At 38.3% G+C, this 27,761-nt stretch overlaps 1 protein-coding gene across 4 annotated transcripts in view; it reads left to right on the top strand.

The window, feature by feature from the left end:
- The window catches only part of USP45 (ubiquitin specific peptidase 45), a 49,859-nt gene that overhangs the window by 15,141 nt on the left and 6,957 nt on the right, over positions 1-27,761 (top strand). For 2 of the 4 annotated variants that reach the window (XM_062608462.1, XM_062608463.1), the window contains exons 6-13: positions 5,941-6,086; positions 7,364-7,459; positions 9,504-9,634; positions 19,216-19,303; positions 22,687-22,768; positions 23,635-23,726; positions 25,792-25,848; positions 27,529-27,672. In XM_062608462.1, the coding sequence (XP_062464446.1) occupies positions 5,941-6,086; positions 7,364-7,459; positions 9,504-9,634; positions 19,216-19,303; positions 22,687-22,768; positions 23,635-23,726; positions 25,792-25,848; positions 27,529-27,672 (836 nt within the window). Of the gene's footprint in view, positions 1-5,940; positions 6,087-7,363; positions 7,460-9,503; positions 9,635-19,215; positions 19,304-22,686; positions 22,769-23,634; positions 23,727-25,791; positions 25,849-27,528; positions 27,673-27,761 lie in introns of those variants that run through there. The other 2 variants (XM_062608465.1, XM_062608464.1) reach the window with 2 other exon arrangements.

Here is a 27,761-nt window from a genome sequence, read left to right as displayed (position 1 = left end):
CAGCAGGATCCCTGCTTTTCACTCGGCCTCTCATAAAGATTCAACTTCACTTCAGCTGTAAAAATGTGCAAATTACATTACTACTACATGACTGACTTTTGTAATTACATTAAGCGATTGAGATAAATCCCAGTGCTGGGTTCCCAAAAGAATGCTTGCAGCTGTGTGATTTTCGCATCTGATCCTATGGTTTGTTGTACCCAGCAATGCCTGCTTTTTTTTTTGTTTTCCTTTTTCTTGGTTTTGTTTTAGAGGAGTCTGTTTGGTTAAGAGGTCATGTTGGGCACAAGATGGAAGAATAAAGCAAGATTGCTTTCTAGGGTGTACCACCCAGAAATCTGTTTTGTGGAAAAGGTTAGCAGGCCATGATGATTTTCACAGAAAGGCAGGTGCAGTATTGTCCGTGTGGCACACTTGTGAGCTTCACATGGACATAATGCACATGTAGTACACAGAAACCATGCTGAGACATTGCGGTCTGCGTGCCTGCTCTTTTGCTGGAGAAAATAAATTGGTTTTCAGTCTTAAAGGTGAATATTACGCAGATTTTCCTTTACAAAGGCCAAATTAGACATCAGTGGAGACATGAGATTGCACACTGTTTTTTTTATAGAGCAGTTAATTAAATTGGTTTGTGTGGCAATAGCATAAGAAGGAAGAATATTTATCTCAGATTTTGTAGTTAAATTTATTGTTGGGAAGGTCAAGCAGAGGAATGAGATTTTCCCCATAAGTTCAGCTGCTCAGATTTGCCAGTAGGTGAAAGTCAGAAACTTGATCTCTGTTTTAATGGATATAACTGATGTATAACAAAGATTAAAAAATATATAATTTTACAGTACAAGTAATAGGTGTTAACTTGTAAGGCAAGACAAAAAGTATGGTGAATAACTTTTCAGATTTCTATTCATCTGTGGATATTAGCATTTGACAAAGAATCACACTGAAAAAAATGGTAGTTTGGAGCTTGAAGTCATGTTAGTCTGTTCTAGCTACTTAAAATTACCTAGCAAAGTAAAGCAGAGTATTTTGATTCTCCAAATATGAAATATGCTTCAGCAAAAAGGCATTTCTGTTGCTGGTCATAAGCTTTCTTTCAAGTTTACTTCCATGTTAGGGGATGCTGTTAATGATGCACATTGCAAAGAAATGAAAACCTAATAATTGGCAAAACAAATTTTTAAACGTTCCGTCGTTTTTCTCCACAGAGTCTTCCCTTTCCTGTGTACATACTTATTTGTGAGGTGTAGCACAAGTCATGTGAGTGCAGGGATCAAAACTGGTACTTGAGTAGCTTGCTTGTTCAAACTCTGCAGGTGTATTTTCCAGTTTATAACATTCCAGCAGAATCAGGAAAATAGAATTGCCATTTGGAATCTTTAATTTGGCAGGATTGTAACATTGCAAGGAAGATTGGGCTTTTCAAATGTAAAGCTAGTGACCATTTCAGAAGAGAACCATGCTGTTTTGCTAACAGATCCTGTTATTGTACAGTGTTGAAAAAAAAAATCAAAATTTTTTAAATGAAAAGGGCATTCCAGACAATTTAGTAGCATTTCGTAATATAGCATGATAAGAACTTGGTAAAAGAAAGGCAATTTATTAACCTTGCTTTTACTGTAAAGACCTTCAGCTGATTTCCCCTGAATACAATACAGTTGTATTCAGGAGAAAAGGCTTGACCTTGGAATAAAAGTGTATATTCCTGGAACTCTCATTTTTAATTAAAATTAAAAGTTGCATTGAAAAGATGAGCAAAACTGCGCACTCCCCTGGCTGAAAGAAACACTGGATATCATTTGTCTTTTTGCTTGCATACCATCCGCACTCCCAAGCACAGCTCAGTTTCAGCAAGAGTGGTACAGAAGCCAATGTGCCTGCAAACATTTGAAATACGGGCAAAACAAATTGATATGGAACCTGTGATAAGTTTTCTGAATGTCTTTTGCAAGTGGATGTGTGAGCACCGTGTGCTTTTGTGCACCTGGTACGGTGACTTGCTTTGCTTCATGGACTGAATGTCTATGTTAACGTTGGGCTTAGGAATCTCAGTCACATATCCATGAGGCTGGTGCTGTGCAACTGTGGGACAAAATGATGTTCCCTGCATTCAGAAAGCTTGCTAGACAAGATGGCAGGTGAGCAGGAAAAAAAAGCTGAAGAAGAGTGGCAGGAAAAGGCAAGAGCTGTAGCAGAGGAGCAGTCTCTGCTGTCTTCTTTCCTGTGGGTCTGGTGGGAAGTGGGTTTGCTAGCATGGGGGAGAGCAGGGTGATGTCAGGAAGTTTTGCCAAGCATGAAGGCTGTGCCTATGCACAAATGTGGCTTTGTGAGAGCCAGAGTGAGTGCTGGAGGTAGGCATCAATGGCCAGATTGTATGGGGCTTTGGGCAGTCTGGTCTAGTGGAAGGTATCCCTGCCCATGGTAGAGGGTTTGGAACTAGGTGATCTTTAAGGTCCCTTCCAACCCAAATCATTCTAGGACTCTGTAATTCTATGGTGGGACTGTAGGCAGTCACTAACCTGGTGCCTAGGAAGAGGTGGTCAGTAGGGTGTGATAAGTAGAATGGAGAGCTGGGCAATGAGTCTTGGCAGAGTGCTCCAGCAGGGCATCTCAGTAGCTGAGTACCTTTTGTCAAGGGAAAAGGAGGTTTTGGTGATATAGGCACAACTTGGGTGAGAATTTTCCCAATGTGACTGGATTAGAAAGGCCACCTCTACAATAAAACTGCAGAACTAGTCTGACGGAGAGGTGCAGTCTGAATGTGTGAGCCCCAAAACAGTCACAGTTACATGTGCTGTCCCCAACTGCAGAGATGGACAGAGGGGTTGAAGGTCACCATGTCAACTCTAAAAGATCTAATAGCTACAGACAGAAATCAGTCTACGAATTTAATTACTCTGTGCCTTTCACCCACCTTGCTCTCATTAATGTTAACAAAGTCTTTTATAACAGGTATCGCACACGGATGGTTTGGACTACTTCATTTCTCCTGTTTGGCTAGGAGCTGAAGGCCCTTGTGGGCAGCAGCAGACGACAGCCATTTTGATGGAATCTTTCTGCTGGTCTCCTTGTTGTGTCTATACTGGCTTAAAAGTGATTTTTCATATCCAAAAGCATGCCTGTTAAAACATTACAGGGTAGTGAGATTGAGTCGGCAAGAGTCCATGAAACAGTTCAGTGCAAATTCACTTTAAAAAATTACATCTTAGCCTTTTGATTAATAGCATGCTTGTAGCCTTGGGTTAATCTTGCAGAAGGACCCTCCAGCCCCAATCTGTAGAAGTATTTAGCTATCATAGTCATTACCAGCATCTTCTGTTAAGACTGACCAACTCTTCACATGTCAACTAAACATTCAGCTTCAGGCCTGTCTGTCATGTATCACTGAGCTGGGGACACTGAGCAGAGTTAAATTAAAAACTGCTGTCCTTCCTCTGTCTCTGTCCTTAAAAATATCTGCATGGAATAAGGGAAGCAGCAGTTAATGTTTGTGTAGTGGCAAAGCAACATTTTTCTGGCAAGACTGTTTCACAGATAAAGACCCCAGTAAAATGTCACATGGATCGTGTTTGTAAAATCCTTAAAAAATCAAGAGACAGTAATTAAAACTTTCTGCAGGAAAGGAGGTTTATAGACTTCAGTAACAACATCTTAATTTACTGTTAGATTTCTTAATTTACTACTAGTTCTCCTATCCCTATACTAATTATCCAGCTTTGTGCCAGTCGGATGTCTGGTTCTCATTTATTGTCCTTTATAATTGCATATTCATCCAGCTCTTATCACAAAGCTGGATGCCTCAGCTTTGTTTTCCCTCCCTTAAATAATTTATATGTAAGGTTCAGCAAATGGAACCTTGCTACTTGTGTGAAGCTGCCATTTAACCATGAAGTGAAATGCTTTTATCGAGTTTGCCCTGCAGATATGGTCCGCTGTGGCAGTGCTGTCCATATTTGGTGGCTGTGCAAGGAGAGCCAGGTGGTGCTGCAAAGCATAGCACAGTGAAGCGTGGACAGATCTAGGTTTGACATTTGTCATCCTGTACTGCTAAAGGGAAGAGAAAAATCTGCTTTTCCATATGCTTATGGTTTAATTTTTGCCTGCAGTTTTGTCCAGATGGCCTTGTGAACATTGTTTACTTTAAGATGCTGTCCCAGATGTTTTTGAATGCCGATGGATAAATGCAGCAACTGTGGTATACTAATACACAAATTATTTACACAATTTTGGCTTTTTTTTTTTCTTCCCTTTTTAACCATCTCTTCTCCCCAGCCCTGCTCTGTATGGCACTCTTCCATGGGGAAGAAGTCTTGTCTTACATTGTGGAATTTCTGGGAGTGAGCAGTGCCTTCTTGTTGCAGACACTTCGAGCTCCCGTTCTCCTGCTATGATTCTTTTGGAGCCCTCTGTGGGTGGACAAGTCTCAGACACTGTAGCGTGCCCCTTGTGAATGTGTCAGTTAAAAGGTGTTACTGCACATAGCCCATAAAGCAGTGACTCTGCCGGTGTGAGCAGCTCCCAAGATGTTTGTCACTCATTGTGCTGAAAAACATTCTATCTCTTCTTTCATGGCGAGCTTGGTCTCTTAGTTTGCCATTGTACTGTCTTAATTTTACATACGAGTGGAAAGGAGTGTATTTTAAAGCTGTGTAAGTGGTATTACCGAGAACATTTCAAAATGTTCCTAACCAGCAAAGCACCTTTAACTACGTTTTGACAAACTTGGGTACAATTTGAAAAAATAATTATGCCTTTGTGGCACTGTAGGGTGCAGACAGACTGCATCAGAAGCTTGTTGCCAGATACAGTAGATATTTTAATGACTTCTTCTTTATTTAATTATATTTTTTCGTCTTGTAAGCGTGAAGCTACCTAGGAGTGTACATAAAAGAACCTTTTGCCATGAGCATTTCATTAACGTAAATAGGTCTGTTAGTTATTTCTCAAGAATACTGTAATGAGACTTCAATGTGAAACTCATTAAAACAAATATATGAATTCATATGTCAAGACAGCGATTGCAGCATCACAGTTCTTGGCATTTATTAAGTCCATAACTCATTTACATTGACATGCATTGTTAATCAATATTTAAGACACTGCATATGTCAGTAATGTTCACATTTAGTTTTGCAACCATAAAGATATGAAAGTTGCTAGTAGAATTTGAGGCTAAATATTGTTATCTCAAGTCTTCCCATTACCTCTAGGCTACAAGTTAATGACTGTCCAACTTTGCTGTCCCTCATCTATTTGAATAATAAGGGAAATAGGGAAATGGGGATGTTATACTAGTAGCATATTCCACTACAGACGTATGAAGTTTTTGTTGTTTGAAATTAAAACACTAGCACTGTATGTATTTTGGGTTGTGTTAGCAGTTTGTGAGGCTGTGACAAAAGGAGGTGGGTCGAGGAGCAAATGTAGCTTTTGGGGAAACTGATAACTCCAGTTTGGCTGTTCACTGAGTTGTATGAGGGAATTCAAACAGAGTGCGATAATTAATAAAGGCTTGCAGCATTCAGGTGGCAGCTTTTGGTTACCTCTCTTCAAAGGTGTTTAATGTTTCCAGTGTGTCTAATGAATGTACATCTTAACTGCCTATTGTTAATAAATTAATAGAGGCCATTTTGCTTTATTGCTTGGCTAATTGAAGAAGTTACAGTTTCAGTATGTGAAGGTTTTTGTTGGATATATGTAGTTGTTGGAGGGATTTTTTTTCCCCCAGAATTTTAACTGCTGATGGTGTTTTTTTTTTTTATTTTTTCAGATTTCATAAAGCAGTTTAGAGTACCGAGATATGTTTCTGCATATGTTAAAAAGGATAAACATAATCCATGGAAGAGCCGATGTGATTAAACTATGCAATTAGTGTTAAAATTATTAAAAGTAATTATAATAGTACAATGATAGTAATATTAACATATAGTTTAATTATAGGTTCATCAAAAATCATACGACTCCGTGAAGAGAACAGTGAAACTAGTGAAATACTGAAAGGAAAAGGTTCTGGAAATGGTTCATCAGTTCCAGTTAAAGGAATAAATAATTTGGGAAATACATGCTTTTTTAATGCTGTCATGCAGGTAAGATGGAAAGATCACACGGCTTTCTCTTAATAAATTTCAGAAATACTTAATATGTATAAACTGTGGGCTTCAGAAAAGGTTCTGACTGTTACCAGTATTCGTTCTGCTTTCTGAAGGTCCTTTTCAAATTCTTTTTATTCCTTGCTGTTCAGGATACATTTCCTATTATAACAAAAAAGGATTCCTGGATCAGTAGCATTTTTTGCAGTAATGAGGCAAATGAAAATGTCAAAGTGTTTTACACACTGAGTATGTGTGTGGGTTGTACTCTAGCATATGGTTTTATTTGTAGTTCAGCATTAGTCGTCATGAGTATTGCACAGTATTTACCGTACTGGTGGGTGTGAAAAGTGGTACTTTATGCATAATGTAAATGTCTGCACAGAGCGTTGTGATGATTTTAAGCCCCTACAAGGGATGCAGTTATAAAAGTGCTTTTGTTGATTATGGTTGTTTTTTTTTCTGACCAGAATAAGAGGAATGAGCTATACTAATACATTTTTAGTGTACAACTACCTCAACATCCTCAAAAAAAAGCAGCAGTCTTAGTGGGTTTTATATTGGACCATCCTATTGCTTGTCAGATACATCCGTATGCCTGCAGGCAGGAGTGAAATAATCATAGATGAGAGAGAACTGTTACAAAAGTGTTCTGAACTGGCACGCTTTACCTTGTGTTTATGGTGGTGATTACAAAACCCAGCAAACAAACAGTACATGTGTATTGAGTAGAATTACTGCAAATTTTTCTCTGTCCATACTTAGGGCACTTTAGAAACTTCAGTGATCTGCAATCAAAGTTAACCAAAAGTAAAGAAACAAAGCTGAGATATGTTGGTTTCTCTCTTAAATTTGGAGAGATAACGCTTTTCAGTGTTCCCAAACCTCTGTGCTTCTTGGCGCATGATGGAGGGGATCTAAAGAAATAAACGATTTCTGGTACTAATGTCCTCACTATAAATAAAATAAAAAATCAAAAGTATAATAAAATACCTTGTTAATCAAAAATAATAAAGTTATTACTAGGAAACTATTTTGGAATTACAGAAAAAGAAGTAGATACAATTTTAGAAACAGTCTGAGATCAATGATCTCAGGTCATATAGGGGTGATACCTGCTTTTTTATAGTAGTCTGATTTAAACCTCAGTTGTACATGTATATTATGAAACATATATGGTTTTGTCTATCCCCAAAGCTAGAATTTCTGTCTAACACAAATGTATAGTTGAAAGATTAGCTTGTGTTTCTTGGGTTTGGTTTTTTGTCTTTAAGAACTTGGCACAGACTCACGTACTAAATGAACTGATGTATGAGATGAAGGAGAAAGGAACAAAGTTAAAAATCTGTCATACTTCAGACTCCCAATTGGTGAGTATGCAGTGAGAAACACAAATCTGGGGAGACGTGGGAAGAAGCTGAAGGGTGGGAAATCACACTCTTCTTATTTCTTTTGCTTTTTAATTGTTTTAGCTGGTTTATGGTATCTGTGAATTCGCTACTTTTACAATACTAATTATTCAGCTGTGGAGAAGGAATAATCATTTCCTTTCACATTTTGTGACACTGAAGTAGCAAATAATGCCTGACCTTAAGAAAGAGTGATTGGCTCATTTTATTTCCCATTTCATTTCTTCAGTGTGAATGTATGGTAGAGGAATTAGTATATATGGCTCTAGAAAGTATTCATGAAATGTTTTATTCCAGTCTGTCCAGCCCTTCATTGGTAAGGCTTTTAAGATGTATTGTAGCCTTCACAGGCCAGAGGGTTAAACTGGGAGAAGTAAAATTTTGGTGAGGACCAAATTTCTTGTCCTCAAGTTCCATTCAAATGGGGAAGAGACTCCTGTGGTTATTATCAAAGAATATATACTGCTGTTCCAGGCTGTATCTAAAGAAAATTGCTAAAGCAAGCAATTTACTGAGGATTTTTTTTTTTTTAATTTTTCCTTTTTTTTTCCTTTTTTTTTGCTCTTTCCCCTGACCTTTCTGGTGGCAGTGAGGGTTGAGGGGTAGGATTCTGTTTCAGCTACCTCTGAGATGATGAAGATTTCTGTATGTTGCTGTCAGTAATGTTCATAGCTTCTCCAGGCAAGGACAGTGTGGAATTCACTGTGTTGTTGCCTGTATTTCCTCCAGTATTTCCTCTGAGCAGCCGCATGTTTCACTAAGTTATCCTGAGCCACAACAGAGGTCTGGAGCTTGTTTGTGCCTAGAGACTTAGAAAGCCAGTGGCACGTTGGCTTATTTGCTTGATGTAAAACTTGCACAGCCGTAAGGCTGAAAGATTTATTTATTTTTTTTTTTTAATGAGAGTGTTTACAACGTAAATGAGATCTTTGGAGAAAAGATTGTGTTTTCTGGTCTTTGTATGTCAACACACAATTAGAGTGCGTCAGCAATCTAGCTAATGCTAATGGAGAAATCTCAGCTTCCTGCTTGATAGAGGGCATTTTTCTACCTTTAGATAGTTCATGTAATGGGAATACCTTATGTGTTTCCCTAGTGCTTATGTTTTGTGTGGATCTCCTTTCTGGATGAGGCAGCCTCTCTAATTGTTTGTCTGGCAGTTGTAATCTGTTTTTGTGAGAGTCAGGCCAGGTAGTAGGAAGCCCTGTGGTCATGTATGAACCTGGGAGCATGTTAGGGAGAGCTGGTGATCTGTGGCTGTTGAGACACGCATAGCATGTAAGCAATGCAGGAGTGTCTGCTGCTCTGAGACTGCCTGGGTTAGCTGCTGACCAGCTTCTTCCAGCCCCTGGGCCCACTGGCTGGGGCAAATCCCACACCAGGATGGGCTATGTGGAATGCATCCTGTGCCTGTTCCTCACTGCCATGGCGGACCTGCAGGGTCTGCTGTTGGCTCCTGCTATGAACCACTGATGGTGCTTACCTGGCACCTCATGTCTGAAGGAACAGGGTATGTTTCTGTGGTTGTCGGATGTGTGGAAATCTCAGGTCAGAGGCCACCCTTAACCCCCTAAGGTTGAGCAGACGAAGTGCCGCTGGGCCCCAACTCATGCTGGCCCATCGAACAGGCCACCTGTGTTGTCTCTCCAACTGAATTTCAGTGCACACAGAAGTGAGAGTAAAGTGGGTAATACAGGAGGTAATCTGTTTCTGTGAGAATCAGACTGGCTCATTGACATGCCTTGTTTCTAAAACTAGTGGTTACCAACCAATTTACTTGACAAGTATTGTTTGGCTTTACTACTGTTACTGCTTAAGTAATAAGCTTTCTCTTCAACTATTTCAATCATATAGGTGACATCAACATTTCAAGAAAAGAAAAAAATCCTAGAACGCTCTAAGTCTGAAAGTTGTATTTTTCTTTATCATAAATCTACTAACTTGAAATAAGTCTTTTATATCATTAACTTTGAAATCTGATGTACAATTTACCTTTGCTTTGAAGGATCCTCTGGTGGTAAACCTCTCAAGCCCAGGACCTTTGACTTCAGCGATGTTCTTGTTCCTTCACAGCATGAGGGAGGCTGGAAAAGGTCCTCTTTCTCCCAAAGTGCTGTTCAGCCAGCTTTGTCAAAAGTATGTATTGTCAGTATCTTTTACTTGCTTATTTAGTTTCAGTTTCCAGTGATGTTTCTAAATGTGCCATGCCTATTGTCCTTTCTAAGATGCCATTAGATTTTTACCAGGTAGTCCAGAAAGTCTTCATCTTTTAAGTTGCAGGGCTCCTTGTTGTGTACCAGGGTTGTACCTACTTGCTCTTCAGATGTATGGCCCAGTCCAGAACCAGTAACTTTCAGTGGGTTTGAACCAAGTGAGGGGGCAGAAGGCGGCGTGGTAAAACTGAAGAAAATAGAATTCACTTTCAGGTTTTGTTGTATATTAGAATAAAGCTGTGCTAATACTGCAAAGTGTGTGTAGGTGTTTTATAAAAAAAAAGGGTAAGCTTGAAATGGGAAACTTCTGTTATGATGTCTGACCTTGGCATTAATTCAAAATTAAAAAGGGTCTAACAAGTAAGGACTTGAAGCAGTACTGAAATGGCATATGGCTCCAGATTGCAAAGAGCTTACAAGCCCTAAAGAAACTCCTGTTTCTTGGCGTGGAAAATGTTTACAGTGGTGCTTTGTAGGTGCCTTCAATTATGATGCAAGCAGTCTTGCCTTTTAAAACACCTGTAGAAGACCTACTCAAAAGTTGATAAACGTACTTAAATACTGACTTTACAAGTCATTCCAGGGTAACCTCACTCTGTAAACAGAGGCTTATGATCTGGTATAAAGAAATAAAAGTTTTTAGACTAAAGAAGGGACAATGTAATTCTGATAAAGAAATCACTTATTGCTTTTTCTTTATCCACAAAATTCAACTTGAGAAATTTAGTATTATATTTTTCTGTTGTACTTGACTCCTGTTGATTTTTTTGAGCTGTAAAAGGAAATGCGTATAAATTGTCCTTGTAGTGATTTTGAGTGTAACAGCAGTGTTCTCTGTTTGACATTATCTACATGAAAAAAAATAAGTTCTTTCTTCACTCCTTCTCCTGTTTCAGGGGTGACTCAAAAAATGTGATTATAAGAATAACATCTGGCCAAGAAATGAAAGGAAAATGGTTAAATAAGAATAGTAGTTTTTTCTCTGTATTGAGGACAGAAGGGAAAAGATGATGTAAAACATGTTTTGAAGCCCACCTTAGCAAACTCATTGTAAAATAATCATGATGCAGTACACTTCAGATGGCACTGTATTTTTTAAATTATAGCTATTTTGTATCTGCTCTTCTTTCTGTGTATGTGTGTTTGTGTTGTCATCAAGTGATGTCTACACAATGTATTGATATTAAATCTCAGATACCTAGTTGTTCTTTTTTTTGTTGTTGTTTAACATGGGCATATACCATTTTACCAGCTAAAATTGAAACATGTTAATGTGGGCAGCAGACTTTTGCTGTTTAGACATCTATCTGTCGGCTTCTGCCATTTCTTGCCTTCATTCCCACTTCTTTCTTTTGTTAGCCTTGCAGAACACAACTTGGATATAAATGCTTTCTAGCTCTAGTATCAGTAACAAAAGTGTCAGCCACATCCTATTGGCAAGAAGGTAAATGTTCATGGGCAGTTAGTGGCTGCACAGGTATGACAGGAGGCTTTGGTCTTTTGATTTATTTTGTTGTTGATGGTGATGTAAGAAAGAGAAGAAAGGGAGAATGTCAACAAAAACAGCAGTCTGCAGTGGTGGAAGTACGATATATTAAACAGTATGAGTGAAGTTTTCTGTCATGCCATTTTTATGAAGCATTTTTAAATTTTTTAAAGATGGCTTTCTACTCTGTAGCAAAGCTGAAATGAAGGAGAGGTCGTGGCAAGATTGCATGAGTCCCAGTTAGAAAGAAGTCTCTGTTGCTGCAGCATTCTCCATAAACTGCTTTTTGAATCCTGCCAAGAAGTCATGTTAATCATAGAATCATAGAATAGTTAGGGTTGGAAAGGACCTTAAGATCATCTAGTTCCAATCCCCCTGCCATGGGCAGACACTAGGTCACACAAGGCTTTGTCCAACTTGGCCTTGAACACTGCCGGGGATGGAGCATTCACAACTTCCCTGGGCAACCCATTCCAGTGCCTCACCAACCTTACAGTAAAGAACTTCTTCCTTATATCCAACCTGAACTTCCCCTGTTTAAGTTTTAACCCATTACCCCTTGTAAATATTGCTACAGTCCCTGATGAAGAGTCCCTCTCCAGCATCCTTGTAGGCCTTCAGATGCTGGAAGGCTGCTGTGAGGTCTCCACACAGCCTTCTCTTCTCCAGCCTGAACAGCTCCAGCTTTCTTAGCCTGTCTTCATATGGACTCAGTGACCCAGGAATTGTCTTCCCAGTCTTTACCATAACAATGTTTTGAAAGTTGCTCATAGCTTGCAAAACAGGGACATGCACACAGAGTGGTTCTTCAGAGTACAGGTGTTTTACTTAATAATTAGTATAGTTGCTTCCCAATCCTACTAGGCTACTTGCAAACATGAATGGTTGAAATGCTGAAGCTGTCAGCAGGTATGCTTCTGTTCTTTATATACTTAGATTTATCTTCTTGGCAGGGCTGTTATAGTATGCTATCTAGCCAAGAAGTAACACAGCAATTTAAAACAGTTTCCTAATAACATCTTTCTCATGTGTAGCAGCATTCTGACCCTTTAAAAATGGTTGCTTTTCCCTGATGACATAATTGGATTATATATTATACAAATTTTTATTAAATTGATATCGATGAGTTTGGGTGGGGTTTTTTGTTGTTTTTTTTTTGTGTTTTTTTTTTTTTTTTTAAATCTAGGTGAATGGTGACATGTTTTGATGTTGGATCAGTTGATGCAAGGTATAGTAAAGGTAGCTGTGTAACTGAACACCTGACGCTCGCCCTCATTTCCAGCTCAGTGCTGGAACAATGCTTCTGAATTTAGTATCTGGAATTGCTCTTTTTGATGCCATTGTAGGACTTCAGGACAGCACCTGCTTCAGATATTGCAGTGTGTGAGCATTTGAATGCTCACATTTGAACTGGGCATCCTCACTCAAATATTGAAAAGTACTAAGTGAAAGAAGACCTAAGGAAGCAGGTAAGGAAGGGAATACTAAAAAGGAGTGGCAAAGGCATGTAGGAAAGTGGTTAGGTGTGGGCAGAGAGCCTGTAAAGAAAGGAGCAGGTGCTGCCTTGTTCAACTGCTGTTCTGTCACGGCACTGGGTAGGATCCCAAAACCTCCAAGTGAGAAACTCTGGAAGTGGATGCCTATTTGCTGCTCAGAAGCAGTAAGAGAACTGGGACATTGTCCTTTGAACTTCAGACCACTTCTTTAAGAGTCTGTGGAGATCACAGAGTGAAGTTCATTGTCTTGTGTACAAAAGGGTATTTGTGGTGCCTTTTTTTATTAAATAACAAAAGAAAAAAATGATACCGAGTGTTAATTTTATCAAGTGGTGGGGTAGCCAGGTTGAAGAAGGGGAGAAGACGAAAAGAAATGGATGAGTCTTTCTGTAGCAACTGTTTAGCGTCTGGTACTAATTCATCCACTGTTAATTTTGTTAGTGTTGCAGCTGTCAGATGTTTTGTGAGGACAGATTGTGAGCATAGCTACGGGGCCCTTCTGTTAGTTTTCCACTATGCTGAATATCAGGACTGCAGACTTCTGACTTATCTGGAGACTTAGTGACTAATGCAACACTGATGTATTAAGAGGACATGAATTTTATTTCTGTTATTTGTTATCATGGAATAGTTTTATTGATGGAGGGAAGCTTAGGTTTGTGTAGCAAGTAAATGTTGTAGCATATAAGTGATGAGTCCAGAAAGTACTTAGAGAATTTAGCTGCTTTGAACCTTGGCCGAGTAATTATTTATAGGAGTAGTATATTGCTACATTAGCATGCAGGAAAAACTACTTGCCTGACAAAGATTTTACTGGTCATAGGTCTTTCCTCCCCAAGGAGCATTCATCCTTCCTTCTCAGGTGAAGAAAGAAGAACTCAAGACAGAGGTGGGACTGACAGAATGGAGGTCATGCCAGTTAACACTATTAATTAGTTTTGGAGGGAAACCTAAACAATACTTGGAGCATTTATCCCCTCTGAGAGGAAATGCCAAGGGAAAATGAGGTAATGTTGTACAAGATTTAAAGGGTGAAAGAAACAGTATTTTTCATATTAATTAGGAGCCTTTTTGAGCCTTTTCTTTTAAAATAATATTGGTAGAGAGAAGAACATCTTTTTAGAAAGGATTTCCAAATTGCTTATTTTTCTCTTTTGACTTTTATCATCTAAAGGTAATAGCAGTAGAACACAGTTGATACTTCCTTGGCCAGTTGTGCCTCCACATGCCTTGCTGATGGTGCTGTGTCATGTTTAGGACCTCACTGGTCAGAGGAGATTGAATCTTCTCTGTGCAGCTGAGAGATCACACATCTTTATTTCAGTTGGCTGTGTCAGAGTTTCCTTAATTTAGGTACAAGTTAACAAAGCTGGATGTTTATGAGTGCAAAGCAGATGAATGGCATATTTAAGTAGTGTGCAGTAGCAGGAATCATCTGCACTTGTTCCTGAGTTTTGTGTTCACTTGTTCTACTCCAGAGGAAGACCTGTGCAACATTTTGGACAACACAAGTATTTGCAATGCGTGTGGTATTGGTGAGCTGTGTAAGTTATGCTTGTAGATACAGTGAAGGAGAAAAGCTGTAATTTTATGAGGTATATTGGAGGTGTATCCTCAGTAGCAATGTTCATGTTAACTGGAATAGAGCATTATAAGTTAAAGCCAGTTTGGAGCTTTAGGGAGATGTAACAAAAAAAGCCTTCATGTAAAGAGGGACTTCAATGATGGGAGTTTAGGCTGGTGAGGACACGAAAAAGAGGCATGACAGCAAGAGAAGACAGTAAATGATAGAAGATGAATTAGCTTTCTTATTTAACTGCCATCTTGAGTGTTCAAGGAGCTGTCTGTGAAACTGAAAGGCAACGGATTTAGAGCCAGGGGAAAAGGGATTCTTTTAGACATTTTATAGAGCTAACCTGTGGAACTTGCTATCACAGAGCTCTGCTGAAAAATCTTAGCAAGACTTAAAGAGGAGTGAGACATACATATAAAGAGAAACCATTTTTTATAGGAATGCAAGGCCTCATGCATAAAGGCCTTCACTTGTCTAACAGCTGGTAGGAAAAAATTTCCCCAGACAGGTATTTTCATTACTTGGTATGAAAGAGTTGTATTTTTCCTCTGATTGTTATGTGGGAAATGGTTTTGTTGTAGCATCACGTCAGCTATCATATCCATTCAGAGCTATATTTAACAAGTGCTTTTTGCACAGGTACCAGAGATCTGGTGCATTGCAAGAAAGAGATACTGCCTCATTTTCTTTTTTTTGAGGGGAAGGTGAGACAAAAAAAAGATAGAAAGAACTCAGCTGGCATGTCCAAAGGAGAGCTAAGTGTTGTCTGTCCATGCATGTGGGGGCAAGCCCATGTTTGGTTGGGCTTTTTCTTACCAAGTGCCTCATGGTAGCCAAGCTCTTATGTCTGTGGGGAGGTTTGAGATGAGATGGATCATGATGTGAGGTTTCAGTCTCTTTTCTGTCACAGTGCTGCATATAACTTGGGATTGCTAATGAGAACCACTGCTTTAGGAAGAACAAAACTTTTCATTCTCGTCTAGCTATTCTGTAATGTCAGTGAATAAATATTTGATATTGTAACTGGGAAAGATAAGTCTTGTGAATTGTGGTAACTTTTATAAACTGGTCCCTTGCATCTTTTTTTTTGTAACTTTCATTGGTAACTGCTCACTCTTGAGGGATTAATGTCTTCATCTGCAGATAAGCAAAATTTATTCCTTCAGACTAATGTTAGGTAAACATTTTCTTTGCTTCTCTATAGTGTATAGCAGTATTAAAGGGGTTCCTCTGCATTTTGCAGAGAAAATCAACTAGTATGGTCTGTTTTCTCTTCCAAGCACTTATTGGTTTTGAAGTTTTCCAAGGTATTAGGCTATCTTCTTATCAAATACAGTAATTACTGAAAGGATGATTTGTGAAAGGATTTTTATTAGAGACAGTAAAGGTATGGGAGTTCTGTGCAGTATGATTGAATGACTGTAATTGTAGCCCAGTTTTGCTTTTGAAGCATAGCTTAATTTCCCTCGAATGTGAGAATTAGAAGAATTAATGCTTAGAGGACTTTTTTTTGTAGTTGTTTTTTCTCCTTTAAAAAATTACGTTGTTATGTTGTTATTAAAATGTTCTAGGAAGTAGATGAACATGAGTAGTATTTCTTTAACTGACAGTCAAGCAGTTATAACTGGTCTCCAGCTGAGTAAGGAGAGGCTAGATAAGTAGCATGCATGTAGATGTCACAGTTGTCCTTCACCACTTATGGCCATTAGCAGGGGTTCAACCTGTTCTGTCATTATCCTGCTGACACTGTACAACAGGTTGTATTGCATTGGCACTGGCTTCCATATGTCAGCACATCTGTGAGCGGTCAACTCAACCAACCATTTTCAAGTCCCTCACTTTTGCCAAGGATCTTGCTTGAAGCATATTTGCAAGGAGACGAGAGTGCACATCTTTTAGTTGTCAGATTTCTGTGTATCAGCATGGATTAATTCCTTTTTTTTTTTTCTTTCCCTCATACTGGTTTGTAAAGTGTAGGGAGTTTCCAGTAAATTCATTGTGTGGTGTGAAATTCCCTTCCTCCTCTTTATTGTGGGTTTTTGGTTTTCATGTGTGGTTTCCCCAGAAAACAAATGCACTAATCTCAAATGGTTTTATACAGAACATGAGATATTTAGAATTATATGCATTACGTAGCATGCATGTACATGAGTGACTGATTACGTATACATTAAGCAATGTTAACACTTACATCATTTGTCCAATTAAATGACTCAAACCTTACATAGCATCTTTACAAGTCACTTTTCCTGCCACTTCACTTTTTAAGTGGTAGCTGTTATATTCCCACCATACTTATTGCCATAAAAATTCAAGCATGTAGATTGGTGTGCGGCTGAAAGAGGATTTAGTACAAGTACAGAGAAGCTTAAATAATCTTGTCCTTGTAGATGTGCTGTAGATGTGCTGCGTGTTAGTAAAATGAAAGACTAAGAGAAATGAAAAACTGTCATAGCTGAGTTCTTCCCCTCCCTGCCCCCTCTTTCATTTAAACAAAATAAACTGTATGAAATGTACAGGCAAACTATTTTCCCTTGAAATATTATTTATTAAATCAGTTTTCATCTGAAATGATTACTGTATGTTCATCAGTGGGAGGTTACACTGCAAACCATAAACAGTAACGAAAGGTACGTGTGGGGCTTTTATCTGATTTGTATTGAAGATGTAGCTCTGTGAGGTGTGCCGACAATGAGAAAGACCTGTAACGCCGGTGCACTTTTTGCTTGCTTCTTCGTCAAGTAGTTACTATTATTATTTCCTTTTTACTGTAATGTCTGTTGGCCTGCTTCTGTGGCCAAAAAACAAACAAACAAACAAAAATCCCTATTAGTAAAAGGATCCAAGTCATGTAAATGCAACATTTTGTTTTCTCACTGTACACTGGAGCTATTAATGTGCATATATTGGAGGAGAGAGCTGAATATACTCACTGATTCTCACTGTCTCAGGAAAACAAGGCATTTCTCATAAATAAAACTAATCATAGAATCAGAGAATAGTTAGGGTTGGAAAGGACCTTAAGATCATCTAGTTCCAACCCTCCTGCCGTGGGCCGGGACACCTTACACTAAGTCATATCACCCAAGGCCTCGTCCAACCTGGTCTTGAACACTGCCAGGGATGGAGCATTCACAGCCTCCCTGGGCAACCTATTCCAGTGCCTCACCACCCTAACAGGAAAGAATTATTTCCTTCTTATATCCAATCTAAACTTCCCCTGTTTAAGTTTTAACCCGTTACCCCTTGTCCTATCACTACAGTCTCTAATGAAGAGTCCCTCCCCAGCATCCCTATAGGCCCCCTTCAGATACTGGAAGGCTGCTATGAGGTCTATGTTAACACTGTGGCTAACTAACTGGGTTTCTCAGAAGTGAACTGATACTGGCATACAGGTTAAAAAAAGGAAAAAAGAGATTCTTTGAGATTCCTGGCCATTTAGTGAAACAATCAATGAGAAAACTGTTTTAGCAAATTGAAAAGCGAAACTGCATGCAGGTACATGTATTTTTTTTTTTTTAATGTATATTAATTGTATTATTGGATCCAAAATAGAGTCAGTGTTTTTCAAAATTTATTTGGGGTTTTATAATCAAATTAATTGGAAATAAAACATTTGATTTTAATAGAAGAAAAAAATTCATTTTTCATAAAAACCCTAAAATGCTTCATTTTTAAGAGCAGTCCCTCAAGTTTAATTTTTTTTAAATTAATTTGAAAATAATTGTTTAGGTTGACCTGTACATGCAAAAAAAAAAAATTGACTTTAAAGAGAATGCTTAAAAAAAAATCAACTGCTCTACTGATTGTAGATTTTATAGTAAGCCTCGTATGCAGAGCAGCATCACTGAATCATTGTAAACTAGGGATACTGTCAACTTTATGTCAAAAAGTAGATACAAAGTACAAGTGTGAGAATGTTGTATTTGTAAATGTGAACACATTGTTTTGCATATGCAGGTCCAGATTGATTCCACTTAATTTTAGGCACTGACCTTAGGTGCCTTGTCACCTTAGATCCTTCTCCAGTTACATCCCACGCTGCCTTCAGGGAGCAGTTCAGAACTGAGACCCTTGTATCACTTGCCTGCCTGTAGCCCAGAGCCACTGTGCACAACTTTGTATCTTGACATCTTGCCCAGCTTGAAGTTTTACTGTTGTAGGCACATTGCACGTTTGATGTGTTCTCTGATTGCTATTAGTATCTCCTATCCATGAGCACAAGCTTCCAAGGCAAGCCTGAGCAGTTTTAGTGTGAGTGGAAGGAAACCTACAGCAGGTGAAGAGGGTGTCTGGTGGGCAAGTAAGATCATTGTGCCCAGAGGAGATAGTGACACGCGTTTACAGCTGGATGTACTGGTCATCCAGAGCATGCAATCTGAGGCTGGAAATGAAAACTGGCTCAATATGTGTTTAATAAAACTGAGTAACCGAGTTGGTGGTTGGTTTCTCTGGCTGCTCTGACAGTTTCATAAAATTCCTCACTTGGAGTTGCAAGAAGGTGGGGATGTAGGAGCCTTCTAGCCATGGTTATCTTAGCAAAGATAACACCTTAAGGATATATCCATGTAATTGTAAGTGTATTTTGCAATTTCTGTGTAATCTATGCTGCAATGAGTGGTAAAAAAGGGAATCTACAGTTTTTGAACAGTGATGATGGCTGTCTACTGATGTAGATGGTCAGGAAGGTTCTGCTAGCATGCGTGAAACTCTACTGGCAAAGCTGTATTTTAGTCAAGCTATACCCAACAGGGTCAAAATGTTACTCAGATTGAAGTGCAGTCTTGTTGGTGTAATTGCTGCCACAGCAGGAACTTCCAAAAGCACCATGAGTTCCAGCAGGGATTTTACCTATTTGTACCCCTGGCCTCCTGAAGAGTCTGATGTAGACATTGTCTCACTAAGAACCTCCCAAGGTCAATGTAAATTCTTCACTGCTTCTTTTGTAGGGCTCCTCGATTTAAGGGGTTCCAGCAGCAGGACAGCCAGGAGCTTCTGCACTATCTGTTGGATGCAATGAGGATTGAAGAAACAAAGGTAACGTCTTTGTGTTTTTAAAGAACTTACTTGACTGTATAGTGAACTACTAGTCATTGCTTCAATGTTTTTCATATGTTCCCAATGTTTTAAAGATGTACTTAATGAAGTAAGAGTGGCTGGTTTTGTTGTTTGGAGAAAAATAATGACTTTATTTGAAAGATGTTGATAGGTATTGAAGTTTCAGTCAGCATTAGAAAGAGTATGGTAAGTAGATCATGATTACTCCAGGAATCTCAATTGTCTGTGTTTGAAAAAAATGAATCAAAAAAGACTTTGGGGGTATCCTCTTGAAAGTGTGAAGAACTACTTGTTTTATAAATACAGTGCTGTTTTTCATTACTTAAAACCTGCTTTTAAGTATGCTGAGTATATAAGCAGTTAATTATATGAAAAATTACTTCATTATTTCTGCCTCTTGCACTGTTGAATGCAAGAAAGTGTGTTTGCTTGCTTGAACTATTTTGACCATATCACATTTCAGCTGCCCTAGTCTTGGATCCTCCTTTTCAGATGATATTTTGGTAAATATTCTTTGCCAAGTCTCAAAAGGAAGGCCTTAAATCTTGTATTGACCAGTGTACTTCCTCTTCCCTCCACTTAGTAATGTGACGAATGTCATGATCAGGATCAGGACTAGGACTCGGGAGCTGAATTATCTTGCAGATAAGATACAAAGCTGTGTCTGAGCCCAGTTCCTGGCACTAGAGCTGAACAAATCACCGTCCTTACAGAATATTAATATACCTTGATCTTGTCAGCAGTATACTTGATCATGAACAGAACTACAGGGAGAATCAGCTGAACTTCGACACTGTCACATTTACAAGACTATGTGTTGAACAGGACACACAACAGAAGCAGATGACTTCAGGTAGAAAGTGGTTGTCATGTTTTTGCAGTAGAGGGAATCTTCATTTTTTTTCTTTGTTGATTTTCATGTAATAAAAGGTTGAAAATGTTATCTGCTTCACAAACGAGGATTCACTGAAAGCAGAATTATTACAATGACTAAGCTTCTCCAGTAGGCAGTTGTGCTTTTCCTTCAAGTCAGTTTCATGAGTGAATGTGCTGTCATTATGATAACCTGCATTTGTGTTTGCCTTTTGAATCTTTTATTATTAGAGAGCAGTGACAGCTACAGAGCTGCCACAAAGGAGTGATAGAAGCCAATGAGAATTTTAAGTGACATTTGGGGCAGTATTTCTGCCACCCCATCACCAGGCAGAGAAAGGCTGGTCCCTGCAATTACACCCCTCTGCTGCTCTAATAGTGCATCACTGCAAACAGTCTTTATCACCTTGGGCTGCTCTGTGGTGGACAGTACAAAAGCACTCTATTAATTGTAATTATCTCGTGTTTCAGGTCTGTAGATGGTGTGACAAACACCAAACGTCAGGCCCATGATGGCTGGACACAGGCAGGAGCAGCTCTGCTGGCCACAGGAGACAGGCAGCTGCCCACGTGGCCTCCCCACCACGCAGGCTCTGGCAGGGGACAGACTGCAGCAACGTGTCTGCCACCAGAGCCCTATAGCAGGGGTTACAGCCACTAACCTTTCTCTTTCACACCACTTTTAAACTTCTCAGAAGAAGGAATATCCCCACTGAAAGGACAGCTGGCTGCTTTGCTGTCCACCTGAGAGAGAGCTGAACCTGTACAGCTGTCCCTGCTTTCCTATCCTTATCGGATTCATTGTTTGTAAACCCTAAGAGTTTTCATGAGAAATAAATACAATGCATAACACAGCACTAGTAATAGGAACTAACAAAAAGTCATATTACACTTTTGCCTCTCCTCTAGTTTTGTATCTTGAATCTGACACCAGCATTGAACATTTTCCTGTCTCCATTAAAAAAATTTAGCAAGTGCATATGCACACCAGTGGACTTTTAAGATAAAAGCTTGTCGATACTACAATAAAGATGACATAGTGTCTGCTGTTCCCAGCAGTGTGGGCTGGAGATGGTTTCACACCGGGGCCTGAAGTGGCTGAACCCTGCTGCTAATTGATTAATGTCTGCTGCCATTGTCCGCAGCACCCTGCCCATTCAAAGACTGTGTCTTTCTTTGACCTAAATAAATGGTTCAACGCGCTAATCCCAACAAAAGGGTTGCTTATGGCCCTAAACCCATTTATGGTGCTCAACTTCATGAATTACCTATTGATTAGTCCTTTTAGTATATTGTTGGCTTTAAGATGAACAAAGCTGAGCTTGGGGCAGCGGGAGTTAATTCACAAGCCAGGTCACATACTGGTAAGGTCGGAGTTTGACTTGGTCTGATGGGTGCCTGAACTGGAAACCAAACCTCCAACACTGCCTGTCATCCTAATGCTTTTGTGATATATGGCTTGAAAGTGTACTTTGCTTCCTGCAAACAAGAGCTATTTATTATTCTTTTCCTGTTAGGACATAGGGTTTGAGTTACTTGCAGAAGGTTTGGTATCACCATTTGTCTCTAGATGGTACTTTGCTCCAAGTGTGACTTCAGTGACACATTTAATTATAAACATAATTTGCACACCAGCATGGGAGACTTGTACATGTTACTAGAGTTTGTGGATTAGAGAGCCAGTACTTTTGCTGGGAAAAGGGAAGTACGTGTCATGCATGCTGCAGTTTCCTGTCAGGGCACCCAGTTCATCCTCCTGCTTCCCTTTCCAGGGCACACTGGAGGTTGGGCTGAGCAGCCTTTTGTACTACTGCTAGGATACATCTGTTAGGAACACAGCATCTCCTTGTGCCAGGGCAACTGAGCAATGGGGAAGGGAGCACCCCCTGTCTCAAGCTACTTGTATGAATTTGCTTCTTTCTGATTCTTTCAAAAATGTAGGGTTTAGGATGTTTTGAGCAAATGCTGATGACATCTGTGTGGATTCATAAAAAGTTTTCTATCTCTCCTAAGGTTTTCCAACATAACTCTGAAATGTGCAGTGTTAGAAAATAAACAGAAGTAATAAAAGTACTGTCCAAACACAGTCATTGAAGTCTGGCTGTTGAAAGATACTTAGCTGTCTTCAAGTATTCTGTGTCCTAGTCCATCAGTAATAGTCCATTCTTCAGTGTATTTTTTCCCTAACAGTAGAAGAAATGGATAGTATTTATTCACTGAAAAACTTATCGTTTCTTGATAACCTGTTGAGTGCTTTACAATGGCTCCCTTTTTAAGGGGAGGAAATTTTTGGATCTTTACTTACTAAAGTTAAGCTTATGTAGTTTTGACACTGTTAGTGAATAACAACAGTAGATTAAAAATACTGAATTACAATTATTGTATGGAAATAAGACAAGATAAAACCTAATAATATAGTAGTAGCTTTTAGAATGTTTAGGCTTACAATACTTGCTAAATGTTTTGGTTTTTTTTTCTTTTAATTGTAGCGTATACAAACTGGTATCTTAAAAGCATTTAATAATCCAACTACTAAGACAGCAGATGAAGAAACCAGAAGAAAAGTCAAAGGTATGCAACTCTTTATTGAAAACTTCTAAAAATACACGTTTCTAAATGCCATTTTCTTCAAACCTGACTACTGCAAACAGCAGTCCTGAAGTACTGTAGTTACAAGACTTTTATTATGTATTATGCTAGTGCCACCCAGTGTGTATCTAAAGTATAGAGCTTTGTATGGGCTGACTTACATCTTTGTGTTCAGTATAAAGGCTTTCACTGTATTAATAATGCCTCTTTTAATGATAGAATTTAATTTTGTTTCCTAAAATAGCCTGCCGCATCTTCAGGTTTGTTACAAAGCCACAATTACTGTATCACTCAGAGAGGCCACTGATATAAATAACACTGATTCCTGTCAGAAATAGTTGTCAGAGATACTGTGACACTAAATCTGATTACAAAACCGAGATAAGAAGCTGTTTCAAAAGCAGGCATGTTCTCTTAAAATTAGTTTTTCGATTAAATTTTTTGTTTTTATGCAAAAGTTCTAATTTGGGGATTTATTTCTTTTTAACTAAAGTCTTAATAATGATTAAGCTATTTTGAAAGTCACCCTTCCCATAGTATCATTATCAAAGTAATACATTAAAAAGAAAACGGAGATTTCATTTTAAAGGCTTCTTCTTGAGTGATACGGTAGTATTGTGTTACAGTAGGTGGGGAAGGGAAGGATAAAAGGGAACCATCTCACTAAAATAGTTTAAAATGTTGAGATAATACAGTATATGATGTATTAGTTATTGTATTGTGTTCAAAACGTTTTGAGTTTGTTTAAAAATTGTGCTTTCATAATATATCTTGGAAAGAATTTTGTTGTACTTATAGTACATTGGATCTGTTATTTTTCACATTTAAAAAAGGCAATGTTTTTTCAGCATATGGAAGAGAGGGTGTGAAGATGAACTTCATAGATAGGATCTTTGTTGGTGAATTGACTAGCACTGTCATGTGTGAGGAATGTGAAAATGTAGGTATTCTGGAATTTGGTTTGATGTGGAATAGATCACATACTGGTTTGATTACATTGTCTTGAAAGTATAAAATTGTACTGCCAATTTTATACTTGTTTGTTTGTTTGTAAAAACAAGACTTTATTGAAAGTTTCTCATTTAAAATGATTTATTCCTTCTATAAAGCATTATCCTCCCAAACCTAAGAAGAGGGGTCCTTTGAATTCAAAAAGGATCCAAGTACTGGCCTTGATTTTACATCTAACTTGAGGCTGGAGGTTCCAAATTCTATAATCATCTGTGTTACACTACGATTTTATTTGATATTTTTAAAACACATACCTATCTTAAAACATAAATCCTCCTGCCTGGTCTTCTGGGATATATCTGAAAATTGGGAATTACTTTGAATTAGTCTGAGTGGGGAAATGCTAAAATTACCTTTTATTTTCTTGAAGTATTTTTGATAATTAACATAATAACCTAACGAACAGCATATTCCTTTCATAATTAATATTACTGACATTTCATCATAAATACTTTCCATGATCCTTATAATTTTCTTTAACTTTGGAAGAGAAAAATCTTACTTGCATGACTTTTCTAATTGAATGTTACATTTGTGTTTGGTTTAAAACATTATATTTCATATTATAGAGATTAAGCAAATCAATCTGTGTGAATAATTAAGCACAGTCCTGCAGTGCCAGGTAAACTTCCCTGTGTGTGATGTGCAGATTACACCTCACTGTGCTACTAGTATCAATGAAGAACTTTGACAGTGTAAAAAACAGAGGTTGTATGTATTTTGCATGTCTCATTTATTTTTGTTGGATTCCTATATTCTGCCTGCACAGGACTCAGGAATTTGCTAGCTGTAACACTCTGAGGAAGAGTTTAGCGTTCGCTTTCCTTTGCCTGCATTGGCAAAGGTATTTTTGACTAATGTTTGTTCATGCACACTTGCTCTTTAGAGGAACCCCTGTTTGAACATCTCTCATCAGGCAGTCAGCCATCATAGTTACAGTAGTTTTGAACTCATTTATTGCTTCACTGGAACTAAATCATGCTGAGTCGCACAACAAGTGAAAATAAGCCTACTGTCTGTATCAGATGTCACAGGTGGAAGATAGGGTCACAAATACAAGATAAGGACAATGATGACAGTAATTGAGGGCATGATTGTATTCAGTAACTTACATCTACATGATCCTTTTTTTTTCTTTTTAAGGCCTTGTTTTTCAGAGTCTTTCCAGAGATAAAATAAGTCAGTTCTGGAAGGAATTTGAGAACAGCAAGGGAGAGAGTTTAAGGAACAGGCTTGGATGGTATGTTCTAGTCATAAAGGCAGATGGAAAGTACTGAGAGAAAATCTCCTTAGGTATGCTTTGCCAGGTTATTTCCAGTTTCAGCTTAGATTGCATATGGCTTCTATAAGCCATGACAAAACTTAAGTACAAAAAAGAAAGAAGGGGTTTTTGGTTGTTTTTTTTTTCATTCCCTTTTCCCCCACTAATTGGATTTATTTTAACAATTACTACAGTATATTATGGTATGAAAAAAATTAATAAATCTTTTGGCTGTAATGAGTAAGCCTGACTTAACCTTTTCTGAGAGGATCAGATTGGAACCTGTCATTAACAGTCATTAACCAGTCCCTGCTGCTTAACAGTGTATGAGGTCAAATGCCTGTGCAGAAGCATCCAGGATCAGGAAGCTCTAAAAGTTAGCTTTCAGCAGAATTGTACCATGTAGAAGGCCCACATGACTTGAAAATCTGCCTGGAGCTCAGTGAAACTGAGCACCACCCTGCTTCGAGGTGCAGTTCATGCCCAGATGAATGGCCTTGCCCCTTTTTATCTGTATGCTGTAATTTTGTGCAGTCTTAAGAGAGAAAATCAGAGTTAATTTGAAATAAAATAAATAAACTTTTTGGGAAGTTCTTCATTGTAGTTTGATACAGCTTTTAACTCTTTCGCTTTTTTTTAATAGTTTCTGATAAGTTCGTTTAAAAAAGGGAGCTATGCGCTAAACCCATATAACGTTCTCTGCATTTAATATGCGTTTTCTCTTTTTTTCAAGATTTCAACAGTAAAAGAACCTTTCATTGATCTTTCACTACCTATAATAGAGGAGAGGGTAAGAAACAGAATAAGTAACTATTGCTTCAGTGGATTGTGTTTATATACCTTTATGAAGATGTTTATGTATATACAGTTTTGATTTCAAGCCTAAAAATGTATGCTTTACTGTCATATGTCTGTTCATGATTTTAAATAGATATATAGACATACAGTGTCTTAAGTGCATATATTTTTAAATTAGTCCAACCTTACAACAAATGACCATAGTAATTTACATTACATGTAGGCCTAAGATGAGCTTAATTTGGCAGTAGTTTTACTATATACTTATATGAATAGAATGATTATAAACTTTTTTCTTTTTTTGATGGTTCAGAAAGTTAGATTCTAGCATATGGTTCTGCATCTAGAGAACACGAATCCCTTGGGCTGAAGTGTACCTATGGGATGAGACAGTGTAAAAATGGATAGGCTTTGAATATATTCTGGTTTTTTTTTTTTTGGCATTTCACAAAATGCCTCCATTAGCTGCAGAGGAACTATGTTCTTTTTAAAGCATATATATATGTGTGTGTATATATATATATATATATACACACACACACATTCTGGTTTTGCGAGACTTGGTGTTTCCATTTGAGAGTAGGAGGGGTGGGTTGAGAGTGGTTCTTCCCCCATCCTGCATATGTTCATGTATATTTGAGGAAGAGTATTTAATGTAATATTCAATCCTGTATAAAATGTACTCTAAACACCAGTTTTGCTCATAAGAAATTCTTCATCTTTGTTGCTGCATTGAGTGCAGATGTCTGTGGGAGTTAAAGCTTTAAGAGCATTTTGAGTATGTGGGCCCCTGTGCTTCTGGCTCACATGTAAACATGGGATCTTCATGGGTTCTGTTTGAGAGAGAGACTTGCTGGCTTTTAAAATATATTAATTTTATATGATAGTTCAAGTATAATGTTTAGCTGTATGTTTCTATGTGCAAGAAATTAATTTTAGAAGCAGACAAGTACTTCATAGGTAATTCCTCACGTTAGAGATGAGACACTGGCACAGGTTGCCCAGAGAAGTTGTGAATTCTCCATCCCTGGCAGTGTTCAAGACCAAGTTGGATGGGGCTTTGAGCAACCTGGTCTAGTGGAAGGTGTCCCAGCCTGTGGCTGAGGGGTTGGAACTAGATGAGCTTTAAGGTCCCTTCCAACACAAACTAGTCTATTATTCTATGTTTTGGGTTTTTTTTAGCAATTGCTGCACTTACCTGAGGACATTCATTACTTTATGGTCATCTCTTTCCGTTATAGTCCAGATATGCTGCTGCCATTAATGTGATGGGGGGACGTGTGGCAGTTCCTTCATCATGTCATATGGTGGTAGGCTGCTCCAGAGATTATCTGATGTGGAGCTATGTCTTCTTTGATAAATTCACAACTTACACATATGTGCTTATACAATACTAAAATAGATTGTTTGGCATGTGTTCTGTACAGGAATTTTGTACCATTCCTGTTTTTGTGGCTCTCAATCCTTCAAAGATGTTGACAGTGAGTTTATGATAAATAAAATGAGAAAGTAGTCTTGTACCACAATTCAGGGGCTAGTTAGTTGGATTTATGTTGGTTACTGTTTTCTACAATAAAGGAAAAAAACACACCTACATTTATCTTTTCTGTAGGTTGCAAAGGAATACAAAATTTGCATGTTTCCTTCCCTAATTTCCTGTCTAATTTCTTAGGTTGCAAAACCTGTGCCTTTGGGAAGAACAGGTAAAGGTAAAAGTGTACAAGAGGCAGATCTTGGTCAGTATAACTGTTCTTCTGTCACTACACTGAATAATCAACCCAAAATTGTCAAGAAACATGCTTTAACAAAAGATAAGGTAAGAACTGAAATACACTAAATCTTGCGTTTATTCTGAAGTTTCTATGGCTCAGGGTGAGAATTTTGACACATACCAATGGGGTTTTT

This window comes from Pezoporus occidentalis, unplaced genomic scaffold, assembly GCF_034315485.1.
Source record: "Pezoporus occidentalis ecotype Australia unplaced genomic scaffold, CSIRO_AGI_Poc_V1 ctg13, whole genome shotgun sequence".
Classification (NCBI taxonomy): Eukaryota; Metazoa; Chordata; class Aves; order Psittaciformes; family Psittacidae; genus Pezoporus; species Pezoporus occidentalis.
The sequence above is the reverse complement of the archived record's forward strand: the minus strand, read 5'-3'. Positions and strand labels throughout refer to the sequence as shown.